Source organism: Panulirus ornatus, chromosome 14, assembly GCF_036320965.1.
Source record: "Panulirus ornatus isolate Po-2019 chromosome 14, ASM3632096v1, whole genome shotgun sequence".
Lineage (NCBI taxonomy): Eukaryota > Metazoa > Arthropoda > Malacostraca > Decapoda > Palinuridae > Panulirus > Panulirus ornatus.
Genome location: NC_092237.1, coordinates 46,522,377 through 46,535,616, shown reverse-complemented (window position 1 = coordinate 46,535,616; position 13,240 = coordinate 46,522,377). Strand labels below are relative to the sequence as shown.

General features: G+C 39.2%; 1 protein-coding gene across 4 annotated transcripts in view; it reads left to right on the top strand.

Moving 5' to 3' along the window:
- Positions 1-7,119: 7,119 nt before the first annotated feature.
- Positions 7,120-13,240, top strand: part of LOC139753373 (GTPase-activating protein skywalker-like) — a 30,782-nt gene continuing 24,661 nt past the window's right edge. The window contains exons 1-3 of one of the 4 annotated variants that reach the window (XM_071669785.1): positions 7,120-7,468; positions 10,208-10,488; positions 12,921-13,034. In XM_071669785.1, coding sequence (XP_071525886.1) covers positions 7,450-7,468; positions 10,208-10,488; positions 12,921-13,034 — 414 coding nt within the window. In that variant the 5' untranslated portion in view covers positions 7,120-7,449. Of the gene's footprint in view, positions 7,469-8,425; positions 10,489-12,920; positions 13,035-13,240 lie in introns of those variants that run through there. The other 3 variants (XM_071669783.1, XM_071669782.1, XM_071669784.1) reach the window with 3 other exon arrangements.

Here is a 13,240-nt window from a genome sequence, read left to right as displayed (position 1 = left end):
CCTTACGTTACTTACTCGATCAAACCACCTCACACCACACATTGTCCTCTAACATCTCATTTCCAGCACATCCATCCTCCTGCGCACAACTCTATCCATAGCCCACGCCTCGCAACCATACAACATTGTTGGAACCACTATTCCTTCAAACATACCCATTTTTGCTTTCCGAGATAATGTTCTCGACTTCCACACATTCTTCAAGATATTTTTTTTTTTTTTTATACCTCGTCGCTGTCTCCCGCGTTTGCGAGGTAGCGCAAGGAAACAGACGAAAGAAATGGCCCAACCCCCCCCCATACACATGTACATACACACGTCCACACACGCAAATATACATACCTACACAGCTTCCCATGGTTTACCCCGGACGCTTCACATGCCTTGATTCAATCCACTGACAGCACGTCAACCCCTGTATACCACATCGCTCCAATTCACTCTATTCCTTGCCCTCCTTTCACCCTCCTGCATGTTCAGGCCCCGATCACACAAAATCCTTTTCACTCCATCTTTCCACCTCCAATTTGGTCTCCCTCTTCTCCTCGTTCCCTCCACCTCCGACACATATATCCTCTTGGTCAATCTTTCCTCACTCATTCTCTCCATGTGCCCAAACCATTTCAAAACACCCTCTTCTGCTCTCTCAACCACGCTCTTTTTATTTCCACACATCTCTCTTACCCTTACGTTACTTACTCGATCAAACCACCTCACACCACACATTGTCCTCAAACATCTCATTTCCAGCACATCCATCCTCCTGCGCACAACTCTATCCATAGCCCACGCCTCGCAACCATACAACATTGTTGGAACCACTATTCCTTCAAACATACCCATTTTTGCTTTCCGGGATAATGTTCTCGACTTCCACACATTTTTCAAGGCTCCCAAAATTTTCGCCCCCTCCCCCACCCTATGATCCACTTCCGCTTCCATGGTTCCATCCGCTGACAGATCCACTCCCAGATATCTAAAACACTTCACTTCCTCCAGTTTTTCTCCATTCAGACTCACCTCCCAATTGGCTTGACCCTCAACCCTACTGTACCTAATAACCTTGCTCTTATTCACATTTACTCTTAACTTTCTTCTTCCACACACTTTACCAAACTCCGTCACCAGCTTCTGCAGTTTCTCACATGAATCAGCCACCAGCGCTGTATCATCAGCGAACAACAACTGACACTTCCCAAGCTCTCTCATCCCCAACAGACTTCATACTTGCCCCTCTTTCCAAGACTTTTGCATTTACCTCCCTAACAACCCCATCCATAAACAAATTAAACAACCATGGAGACATCACACACCCCTGCCGCAAACCTACATTCACTGAGAACCAATCACTTTCCTCTCTTCCTACACGTACACATGCCTTACATCCTCGATAAAAACTTTTCACTGCTTCTAACAACTTGCCTCCCGCACCATATATTCTTAATACCTTCCACAGAGCATCTCTATCAACTCTGTCATATGCCTTCTCCAGATCCATAAATGCTACATACAAATCCATTTGCTTTTCTAAGTATTTCTCACATACATTCTTCAAAGCAAACACCTGATCCACACATCCTCTACCACTTCTGAAACCACACTGCTCTTCCCCAATCTGATGCTCTGTACATGCCTTCACCCTCTCAATCAATACCCTCCCATATAATTTACCAGGAATACTCAACAAACTTATACCTCTGTAATTTGAGCACTCACTCTTATCCCCTTTGCCTTTGTACAATGGCACTATGCACGCATTCCGCCAATCCTCAGGCACCTCACCATGAGTCATACATACATTAAATAACCTTACCAACCAGTCAACAATACATATATATATATATATATATATATATATATATATATATATATATATATATATATATATATATATATATAACAGTGTTCATCCTTTCCAGGCTAGATTTTGCACTGAACACCTATTATTTACATAGCATTATAGATATACAACGTTTTATTTACACAAAATTGGCAGAACTTGATTAATATTTCATATGAAATCAGTGAATCCTATTACCAGAAATGTAGGCAGTAACTAGTAAATGTTTCTGTGTGCTTCATATAACTAGAATTTTCAGTGATGGATGTTATGTGAAAGGAAAGAGCTTAATAGAGACGCCATGATACGTGTGTAACGGTAGATTTAACATTATTCATTATGCAGTTAGGGAGTTCACTGTTACACAATTTATCTGACACTTGGATTCGTATAGGTGTTTACTGCTTTCCCTTAGTACCATCTTCCACTGCAATGCTAATAAGTGTTTTCAAACTCTATTAGTATGAAGTTATGTGGAAGCATCGCTGTGAGCGGTTTCGCGGCGTTGATTGGCTTAGTAGCGGTAGTTCACAAACAGAAAAATCATTTAAAGATCCATAACCATAGCCATACGATAGCTTGGCCTGTTATGATTGACCTGACCCTTAAGGATCAGGTCAGCATTCGAATCACATGGAAGAAGCTATTGCCTTGTTAGGGAGGCAACTTTTCACGCTGTACGCTCTAAGACCGATTAGAATGTGTTATACGAGTTAGTCGTAAAGATTGTCGTTGTGTTCGTTGTGTCAAGAGAAACGTGCATCCACACAGTCATCATAAAGTGGTAGGGGAGTCAGCTTTGCCTGTATTAAGATGGGTGTAATACTCTATACTTTGGCGACCTATGGGAACCGACCGGAAGCCATACTTTCCCATTTTCTGTCGTAGATTTAAACTTGACTTTTCGAAGGGATTTCCCGGGATCGTTTTATCCCATCGACCTTAGATGTTTGACCTAATATTTTTTTTCTTTCGCTTTGTTCTTCCAGTTCACCATTGTGACACAGCCATTGTCTGTAGCCTTCGACCATTCCCCCTTTTTTGGCCTTTGTCGAGTATGATAAAAAAAGAAATTATGTCGGAGTGGACAAGTGATGTCATGTTGTCAGCATTTGGCCTGTTGCAGATATTTTTCTTTATATATATATATATATATATATATATATATATATATATATATATATATATATATATATATATATTGTGTGTGTGTGTGTGTGTGTGTGTGTGTGTGTGTAAACAGGTAAAACCCCAAGGATGAGGAAAATAAGAGGTGTCAGACGCTTTCGCATAATTACATCGTCAAGACTTGACATTTCGGATTTTCCGTTTTCTTGCGGTTTTACCTGCATCTTATGTACGCTTACTTCTTGTGTACTTTTACACACGCACACACACACACACACACACACACATATATATATATATATATATATATATATATATATATAGAGAGAGAGAGAGAGAGAGAGAGAGAGAGAGAGAGAGAGAGAGAGAGAGAGATGATTTATAGTGACCGATGTATGTCTCAGTCAGTTTTTTGTGAAAGGAATAAATTGAAACAAAAAGAAAGTAGAAGTTAATCAGATCGCAGGTAAATGTCTGGTATGTCTGAGTCTTAAGGATAGAAAGGATATAGGATGAGAGATAAACACAAGAAGGAGGAGCATTTCACAGATTAGCCGCTCGGTGGCTGCTTGAGTGGCCAACCTCCACACAACAGACTGGGAAGCAGCAGCCAGATGCCGGCCTCGGGTCCAAAATCATATCAGTAGAACAGAGAGAGAGAGAGAGAGAGAGAGAGAGAGAGAGAGAGAGAGAGAGAGCAGCAACGTGTGGCGTCCACCAAGGAGTGGTTGAGGAGAGGTGGACTCAGGTGAATTTTTGACACGGAACGTTTTTGTATCCATTCACGTTACTAGATAGGCGGAGGAGGAACCATCCCAATGAGCAGTACTGTATTCTAGGGTGAATAAAACCCCGGCAGATGTGAAATGTCTACTCACCAGATACATAATCACGGCATCTCTACAGCAGTCTTAGCTATTGATTACGTGAGGTTTCCACGACAGAGCGGAGGATAATATGGTTCTGTCAAACTTGTTTACGTTATTACAGGGTTGAATTGTGGTATTCAGAAATTGAACAGAGGGAAATAAATGACTCCTGGAATATTACGTTTTAGCATAAGCTCTATAACTGGGTTACTGCTTCCCCATTCAGAGACGATGTATAAATCCAAATTGAAGAGAGGAGATATGTTTAGTTCGAGAAAGAAAATGAGCATTACAAGGAGGGTTGGAAAGGCGAGTTGAAGTGTTTAAAGTAGAATGTTTAGCATAAGAGAGAATGTTGTCAAGTAATGGTCAAAACCATATTGTTTTAAATGAACTTTGACATCTGCAGAATTGTAGCAAAATCTTATATGACGTATCTGTCCTGTGTACGGCGATTGAGATTGTAAGGAACTGCAACCCAAAAATAACGTTTTGAGATTGTCTGAACCATGGTCCCTTAAAATCCTTCAAAAGACCTGTGAAAAAAGAAGAAATATCATTGCGTATTGAAACGAGGTATGATACATGCCTCCTAAATTCCAAATCATCTGACCCAAAATATGAAGGAACAGCGTTGTCTCTTGTTTCAATGTGATAGATTTCTAGAAAGCGTGGCTGCCTGACCTTTAATCTTAGACAACCACTTTTAAAGACCTCAGTCTAGAAATTAATAATATTCGAAACAAAGGAAAAACATGGGCGCCACCGAGTGTTCCGTCTGCAAGAGGCCTAAGGTGCCTGGGTTTACTGAACCATGGTACATGTCTAACAGGTTTCAAGTCAGTCATCTGGAAATTTAAGGAATGATGATGCGGTAGTGAAATTCGGACTGACCAAGAAAAAAGAATGTACGACGGAGAAACAGCAAATACACCCTTCCTATTTCATACGCGGATATGAAGTACTCAAAGTCTTTTAATTGAAAAATTTACTGGGGATGATGGAAGTAATCTACACATTAAGGTAAGGATTGCAAAATAGTATGGAAACGCAAATCGGTATACTGTTGTGCTGGGTTACTCCGTTGTGGGGAGGAACGTTGGTGTGATAGCGTGTATGGTGGGAGAAACACTGCGCGCAGCTTGTCTGGAGCGGCTGGTCTCGGACCGCACCATCTCCACGTGACCGACCGTCCCGCCCCCCAGCCCCACCTCTTCCCCTCCACCCAACCCAGAGGTTCCATAGATGGTATGTGCCCCTGCAGCTTCTTACGGCCGCCTCGCTTATTGCTACTGTCCACACCACTCATCCAGCCTACCCCAGCGCTACCACACTCCCCATTACTACACACCCTCCCGTCCTTCCAATACCATCTAACGCTCTCTACCCACAAACCCTTCACATCCCTGTATCAATAATATATATATATATATATATATATATATATATATATATATATATATATATATATATATATATATATATATATATATATGATGAAACAATGAGGGTCTGGTAGATTACTTGCCCCATACAGTAACTTGCTCCTCTTCTTTGGGTACCGCCTAGCATGAAAATGAGTCTCACTTTTAACATACTGAAATGTTCTTATAACTCGTACGTATATTATATTACTTAAATAAATCGGTAAATTACATCGGTTACAGTTTCATGTCAAAATATATTTGTATTCTTTTTAACTTGGGACAAGATGTTGAAATAACCCCCATGACCGGCTTTTGCTTACTGCTCGTGGTATGGGAAGAGCGCTGAATAGCCTTAGAAGTTCCAGTACTTCTATAATCTAATCCAGTCGTGGTATGGGAAGAGAGGTTAGTACAGGCAGTAACTAGTGGAGTTAAAACTGCGTCTGGTACGATAGTGTGTGACATTCCTTATGACAGTTTGTCAGGTAGAGGGGCAAGGAAAACCAGGCTCATTTTGTATATCTAACCATCACAATATAATGATTAACGTGTCCACATTGTTCCGTACACTCGTTTGAATATTTGTTTATCGCCGGGATATCTTTGGCTAGGCTGTAGAAGGAAATGCAGTCTTGTCAGTGCATCACTAACTTCAAAGAAGTCTACATGTCCCTACTACAGGAAGTAGTGCAGCTCTGGTTCATAGGAGCTTTTAGAAAGGTCTCAGGTAACACCGGGACTTTCATGGAAACTGGTCTGGAGTAGGTATAAATAAATAAAGTCTCTTCTTTCATACGTGTTTGCTTTTTTCCCGCGTGAGCGAGGTAGCCTCACGCGGGAATAAGCAAACGAATGAGAGAAGAGGCTGTATATCCACTCCGGAACCAATTTCCATGAGTTCCGGTGTTTCTCAAGACCCTTTTGAAACCTAAGCAAAAATTTTTCCTCGAAGGCTCTGTTGTGTGTATGTATATATATATATATATATATATATATATATATATATATATATATATATATATATATATATATATATATATATATATACACACACATATATATATATGCACATATATATATATATATATATATATATATATATACACACATATATATATATATATATATATTGCGAGAGGTCTGAGTGTTGTGCATGATCTAGTATATACATAAAACCACAAAGAAAATAAAGCTCAAGTTCACTTGGGAACTTATCGTGTTTCATTTTCATGTACAACTGAGCCTTCGAGGAAGATACTTTACGTAGCTCCTTCCTGCATTGATACATTTACCTTGGAAGAGTAAAAATCCAGGATGGGAAGATGTTCAGCCCCTTTCTCCAATAGTCGCCCTCTGCGACACGCAGGGAGATACGTGGGTATTCTTTCTCCCTAGTCTTCTATATGTTACATGTGATAGTTTGTGTTAAACGATACTAAACGGGAGAGCATCTTGATTATTTACTGCACTTAAGATGCAAAAACATGAAATACTTATTCTGGTCAGGTTTACTTTCGGAAGGGAAGAAAGGAAAGACCAACATTGTCAGGAGCAGTGTTACTGACTCATCCTGAGGATCAAATGAACACTGGAGTGGAAGGTTAGCGAGATCGTTTCTCTCTCTCTCTCTCTCTCTCTCTCTCTCTCTCTCTCTCTCTCTCTCTCTCTCTCTCTCTCTCTCTCTCTCACACACACACACACACACACACACACACATTGTACATCCTGTCGAAGACTGCTGATGCTGTTTTTTTATTTGTGATAGGTAAAAAATAGTAAGTTTAGGCTAGTCGGTAACCATCACTGTGTTGCAAGTAAACTTAATGAATAATATGCGCCATTTGTTGGAAGTGCAAGAGTAGCGTTGCAGAGCTGGTCGTGAATACACTATTTGGCACCTTAAGGGCCACTCTCATATATAAAGTAGGACAAAGCCTAGGAGGTACTAGTTGATCCCGAGTCAGTGGCGTTATCTGTTTTAGAAAATGATAACAGGTTCAAGAGAGAATACTTTCATCTTGCAGAAACTGCTTCTGCAGGGTAATTAAGAGACAGTGCCGAACATAGTGTTGAACACTCTCTGGACAACAAAAAAGACTATAATTCCTTCAGCTTTACCGTTTGGTCGCTGCAACAGTACCACGATTCGTTATTGAAATTTTTACTTCATCAGCCAACCGGAATCATGACTTTCGAAATGTGTGGTAAGTTTTAGAAATTAATCCGTATGAAAGGTGTAATAGATTATATTTCTTGCAGTGAGCCACGATGGCATAGCTTTCTTTTCCTTTCTTTCATACCAAAATTGTTCCATGATTGTGGTTGCTGTGTCGGCTCGTCTACGGTATCTGTTCGTGTCTTGGTAATGTGCATTTGATAATTAGTGAGGCCAGTAGAATTAGTTTTAGATTAATACTGTTATTAAAGCTTACGCATGAAAAGATTTTGTACGTGGAAACGATCACAATGTATTTATTACTTCAAGAAAGTGCATTGCCTTAAGGATTTAGTGGATGTATAGTATCAAGGTGTATTGTAGAAGTTTCATTGTAGTTGATATAATTATAAGGCTACTATGAATATGTTTATAGGATTTGAAATGTGATTTTAGGGTATATCTAGCCATTCTTAATGAGGTTGATGCTGAGGAACTTTTTAAATACTCTGTATGGTATTTTTGAGAGATTTGGCGGATATATAGGGTCAGATTTTAGAATGCAATTTTTAAAGAAAGTCTGCGTGCCACAAACGCCAACTTCTGATTTCGTGTTTGGCAGCTCGCATCCTCGTATCATGATAGTAGATCGTATTAAAAGCTTATTTCAGTAGTCATGATTCAGTAACAGCGTTGTGGCAGAAGCTATTTTTTATATTTTAATTACTTTCCCGACCCTTCCTATTTCGTTGTCATATGTCTGTTAGACTTTACCATCATATCTTTTGTCATAGATCATTGCAAGTCTGTTGATATATAAAGTGTCATTTGATTTTTCTATTATTAGTGTTACATAAAGAGTCCTATCGCGGTGTTATCTACCGGCTGAGGAGAATGAAGCTCATTGACCCGTGGTAAACATTAACAGATTAGATGGGTGGTATCTAAACTGTTAAGACAACGTTGATAAAAGAGGAGTCAGAAATGAGCAACTTTAGTGTTAGGATTAAGACCATGGCGTGCGATTCTTTTCACGGCTGGCTGTTCACAATTATGGCTTTTGGATTACTTGAAAAATGATCGGTTGTGTGATGGAACTTGGAATTGTCAGCTGGCCTTGATTTGTGTATCTGCTAAATTCTGTTGCGTAAATATGCCAATAAAGAGGCATCGAAGTGTGTTGGAAGTTATGCAAAAAGTGACAGGAAGCCATGAAACATATGCCAGTGATATTGCGCTTGTCCAAATTGAGTGTTGTAGTTTTCGAAAACAGTAATAGTGCAGCCCCCTGACATTAGGTCAAAATACTCTCTGCTGCAGTGACAAATTTGCATACTGAAAGCTATGACCACTATATGATTGTGGGGCTCAGAATGCTTGTCAGTGGGCATAAGAAGATATTTGTTTATCAAGATAAACGGATATATTTGTTAAAAAGAAGTTTATTTCAGTTCTTATAAACATATGTTTGTTAAAAAAGGTTTATTTCAGTTCTTATTAATATGATGTAATTTTGATCAATTCACTAGTGCCTTAAGTTGGTATGACTGTTTAGCTGGTTTACATTGTTATGACTGGAAGGGGCTATGACATATGGCCGTTTTGTATGTTATGACGGGAGGATAAAAGATGTTGTTACAACTCATATGATAATAAATGATTTCTGCAAAGCCATCAAGTTTAATATTTAGTTTTATTGTTAATTAATGTCATCAATGTGCTTGATTTACTTTTGGATTATTGTTTTTCTTTTGAACTTTATCGCCATAGCAATTATGATGGCCGTGGTTTAGCATTAAGGACTAACAATATCATGGCCGTTGTGTATGCTGGGTCTGTGCTGGGAGAACACCAGACGTGGCTAATATATGCATTCATGGAACACAATGCATGCTGATAGCCAGTTATTTTATGGTATTGGAAGACATTAAATCATATTTATAGATTGATATTAATTATCTGAAGATTAATATGTAACATTATCATCGCCATGGCTTTTGTAATATTAGTAATATTAAGGCATTCGACACTAGTGGGTCAAATCGTATTTTGCATTTTTTCGTATTACTAATAAATGTGTCAACTTTACCTATTAGAGATTTTTTCAGATATCTAAATTTATAAAGATATCAGAGTAATATGTGAAAAGGTCAATTTTGATTGCACTAAGTCTACCAAAGTTCTGGGTCTCAGTGGGAGAGTGCAGTGCATGCCAGTCGCCATCTTGAAGTCGTCAGTGTAGGGTCAATTAAAACAGTCAGACCGATGACCCTCTGGCTTCCCGACCTTAGTCAACCTCAGCGTAACCCAGAAATGGGGTAGTGGAAACAGTGACGAAAATGAACTAATCGGCAAAATTACGAGTGGACCCACTGGTGACGAATAGCCGGCAAAATAACTACTGTTTATCACGAGCAATTTATTGTTTTCAGATTTGATATTTGTATGTGAAAGTGTGTACAATGTGCATGACAAAGAATGAAAGTACTTTGAAAAGACTCTAGTGACATAGCAGAGGTTATCTTTGCATGCCAGCCAGTATCCTCATCAATCAAGAACTGGGCCCTTCGTAAATACAATCCTCCTGTTATGTCCATAGGGAGTAACATGTATTGATCATGAGTCACCCCCATCAACCTCCACATTTCCTCAAATAACAATTGTTGAAACTTCTTGCTTCCTTGACAGTTTAATCAACCCAACCTTACCTTCACGGCGCGTATTTTCATCTCATTCAAAATGTTGACTTACGACATTTTAGCCAATATTTACCCTGTGGCCTTTGCAGCCACACGTGGTATTACCAGTCATGAGGACGCCAGAGGCTCTCATCGATCACGGTTAAGCTCACCCAGGAAACTACATACACGTAGTAGTGATCAGCCCCCCAGCAGTCAGCACAAGAGCGATCAACAGCCGTTGCAGCACGATTACCATCTCATCCCCGACGCCTGTGACACTCCAAACTACACCGATTATCCTGATAGTGATTTGGTCCAAGGGGAAGATCCAGACTACGATGCCAGCAACAACAATCAAACAGATATCCTTGATCTCAATCAGCTAAAGGTATGCTAAAATAAATGTTGTGCCTTTTATATATCCCCCCCCCTTTTTTTGTTGAATGATAAAATTTCTGATGAACAGTCGAGTAATCCATATTACTGAAATGCTGTAAATGCTGCACCATTTCATAAGTGCAAATTAATTCTGCTGCGGATGTTACCGGACTCCGTCCGCAAGTGCTTACACCTAGTGGAAGCTCTTTCGGCGAGGTCGATCATCATTGGATGCATTATCCTCTCCGGGGAATTTCTTGCTCCAAAGAAGTGTTATGGGTAGCTGCGGAGAACAAGCATAGAATAAGCCTTAGGTTTGTATGATAATGATAAAAGTAATTGTTTGTGCCACAGTAAAGGGATAATAAATTGATGAATTCTTCTAAAACTTTGATAAAGTTATGATTTCTGTAACTGAGGTTGCTTTTCATTTCACATTACAAATGAAAAGGAATTCGTCCATATATTTACACTAGAATTGGATATGAATATGTTTGTGTGGCTTTTGTGTGTGTGAATGTGATAACCTGTCCTTATGTAGTCTTGGTTATGGGGAGGAACTTTGCACTATTTATGCCCCCCATCTCTTAACCTTGTGTTTTGCTGACATAGTTTATTGGATTTTTCATGACCACTTGCATTTATTTCCCCTATGCATTGTTTGTTCATTTCCAGAATTCTGTTGCTGAAGAATTGTTTCTCATGAACTTTCATACACTTTTTAGATTTATCAGTTGTAACCTCTTGTTTTGTTTTTATTTGTGTGCATTTGTGGTTGTCTATCAGTCTAACCATATCTTTAAAACCTTTTCGCTCTGGGAACTCCCATCAAGGAGGTGGCCATGGTGAAAGAGTCTCCACTTATCCCTGTCCTTACATGTCTCCCTTGAATATACCATTCCATGCATCCTTCCTCCATTTCTCTCCCTCTAGTACTCTTCCACTCTCTCCCATCAAGGAGGTAGCCATGGTGAAAGAGTCTCCACTTATCCCTGTCCTTACATGTCTCCCTTGAATATACCATTCCATGCATCCTTCCTCCATTTCTCTCCCTCTAGTACTCTTCCACTCTCTCAACCCTCTCACAGGTGGTCTTCCTCTCACACTGACCCATTTAATCATGCTATTGTACACTTTGTAAACTCTCCATCTTGCATTCTTTCCCCATGCTCAAACACCAAAGTATTATGTTTCACCTGCTATACTATTTCACAATTCATTCTCTTTGCATTCCCTGCCATTACAAGTCTCTCATACACCCCCTCATTACTTTCTTCATTCCCTCTGGTCATAACCACATGCTTCTTTTAAATAACTGCTTTCCACAGTCTGGACTCTTGAGCTCTGTGACTCATCCCATGTCCATGTTTTGGCTGCTAGGCCAGGGTCAAGAGGACCATGCTGCCCCATAATCCTTTCCTTGTGATTATTTGTTTGTGCTGTTTGGTTTAGGAGTTTTACTCTCTAGAGCCTTAACCTTTCATCTGTATTAAATGATCTCTTTAGACATATTTGCATCTTCATTTGCAGTTTCCATCATTACAGAAGTTTGTTCCAGGTATCCAAAATTCTTTCTATACAAGTGTTTCTTCACATCTTTTGTTTTTTTTAGTTTCTTGCTGTGTCCTGTGACATGTCATTGCTAATTTTGAAGAACTGAAGGTTGCTTATTATATCAGATCCATCCAAAAACTAGTACATTCCAGTAATATCTCCCATCTCTTCCCCTTCCATTATGGTTAATTCTTAGACCCACCCCATTAGCTGTGTTCTGCTATTTTTAGTCGTCTTTGTCCACCTTCAACAGCTCTATGTGTCCCCTAGTTTGAGTTTAATGTATGCTCTAAGTAATTTTTCGAACATTTCCTCATCAATATGCATCAAAGCAAAATCTCTTTAAAGATTGTTCCTTACTCTGATATTGAAAGGTCTGTGTAATAATGAGCCAGATATTACATATTGGGACCTGGTTTCCTCATAAACTTTGTGAAGATGACATGTAATGAATAAATGAGGAAGGGTGATTTATGGTGAGAGAGTGATCTAAGGTTACAGTGTAGGTGAGTGTAAAAGAGTGCAAGTGAGGGTGAGTGTGCGGAGTAGAATGAGAGTTTGGATTGACAACAGATGGTGTTCGGCTGGGTATAGATAATTAGAATGTTTCTTTTTTTATTGTGTAGGTTTGTTTTTATCATTCTGAATTATTGGTTCCATATTGGTAGCTCCTTAATACCTTAATGTACAATATGACCCTTTCAGTGACTTAAGTTCTTGCACCTTTGAAGTTTATTTTTCAAAAAGACAGATATTCTTAGTTTTTGTTGCATGATATTTAAATGCTCACCACATGTATATACCATACTGAAACTTTTGCATCACTTTTAAGCTTCATAAAGTAAACAGGCTTGTAAGGTTTTTCCTCATTTTTTAAATTTTCAACAGAGTTTTAGCAAGAAGTCAGTGGCAGTTCCCATTTCAGCTTACCCAAAATCCCTCATACAGTGGCCAGTTGACGGCTCAACAAAACATAGGCGAATTTCTGAAGTGAAAAAGCAGGTAGGCAATGAAGGAACTTTGTATTTAATAACAGTTTACATTTGAATGTTTTGACGTATTCTGCTAAATGTATTAGAGTTGAAACTTTGGTAGAGTTATTGAAAGATGATGTCCTTGATATACACATCATTAGTTTGTGGCAGACTGGTTTAAGATCAGTGAGTTCTTTCAAAACGGAGAGAGTGCAGCCCCATTCATTGATGACA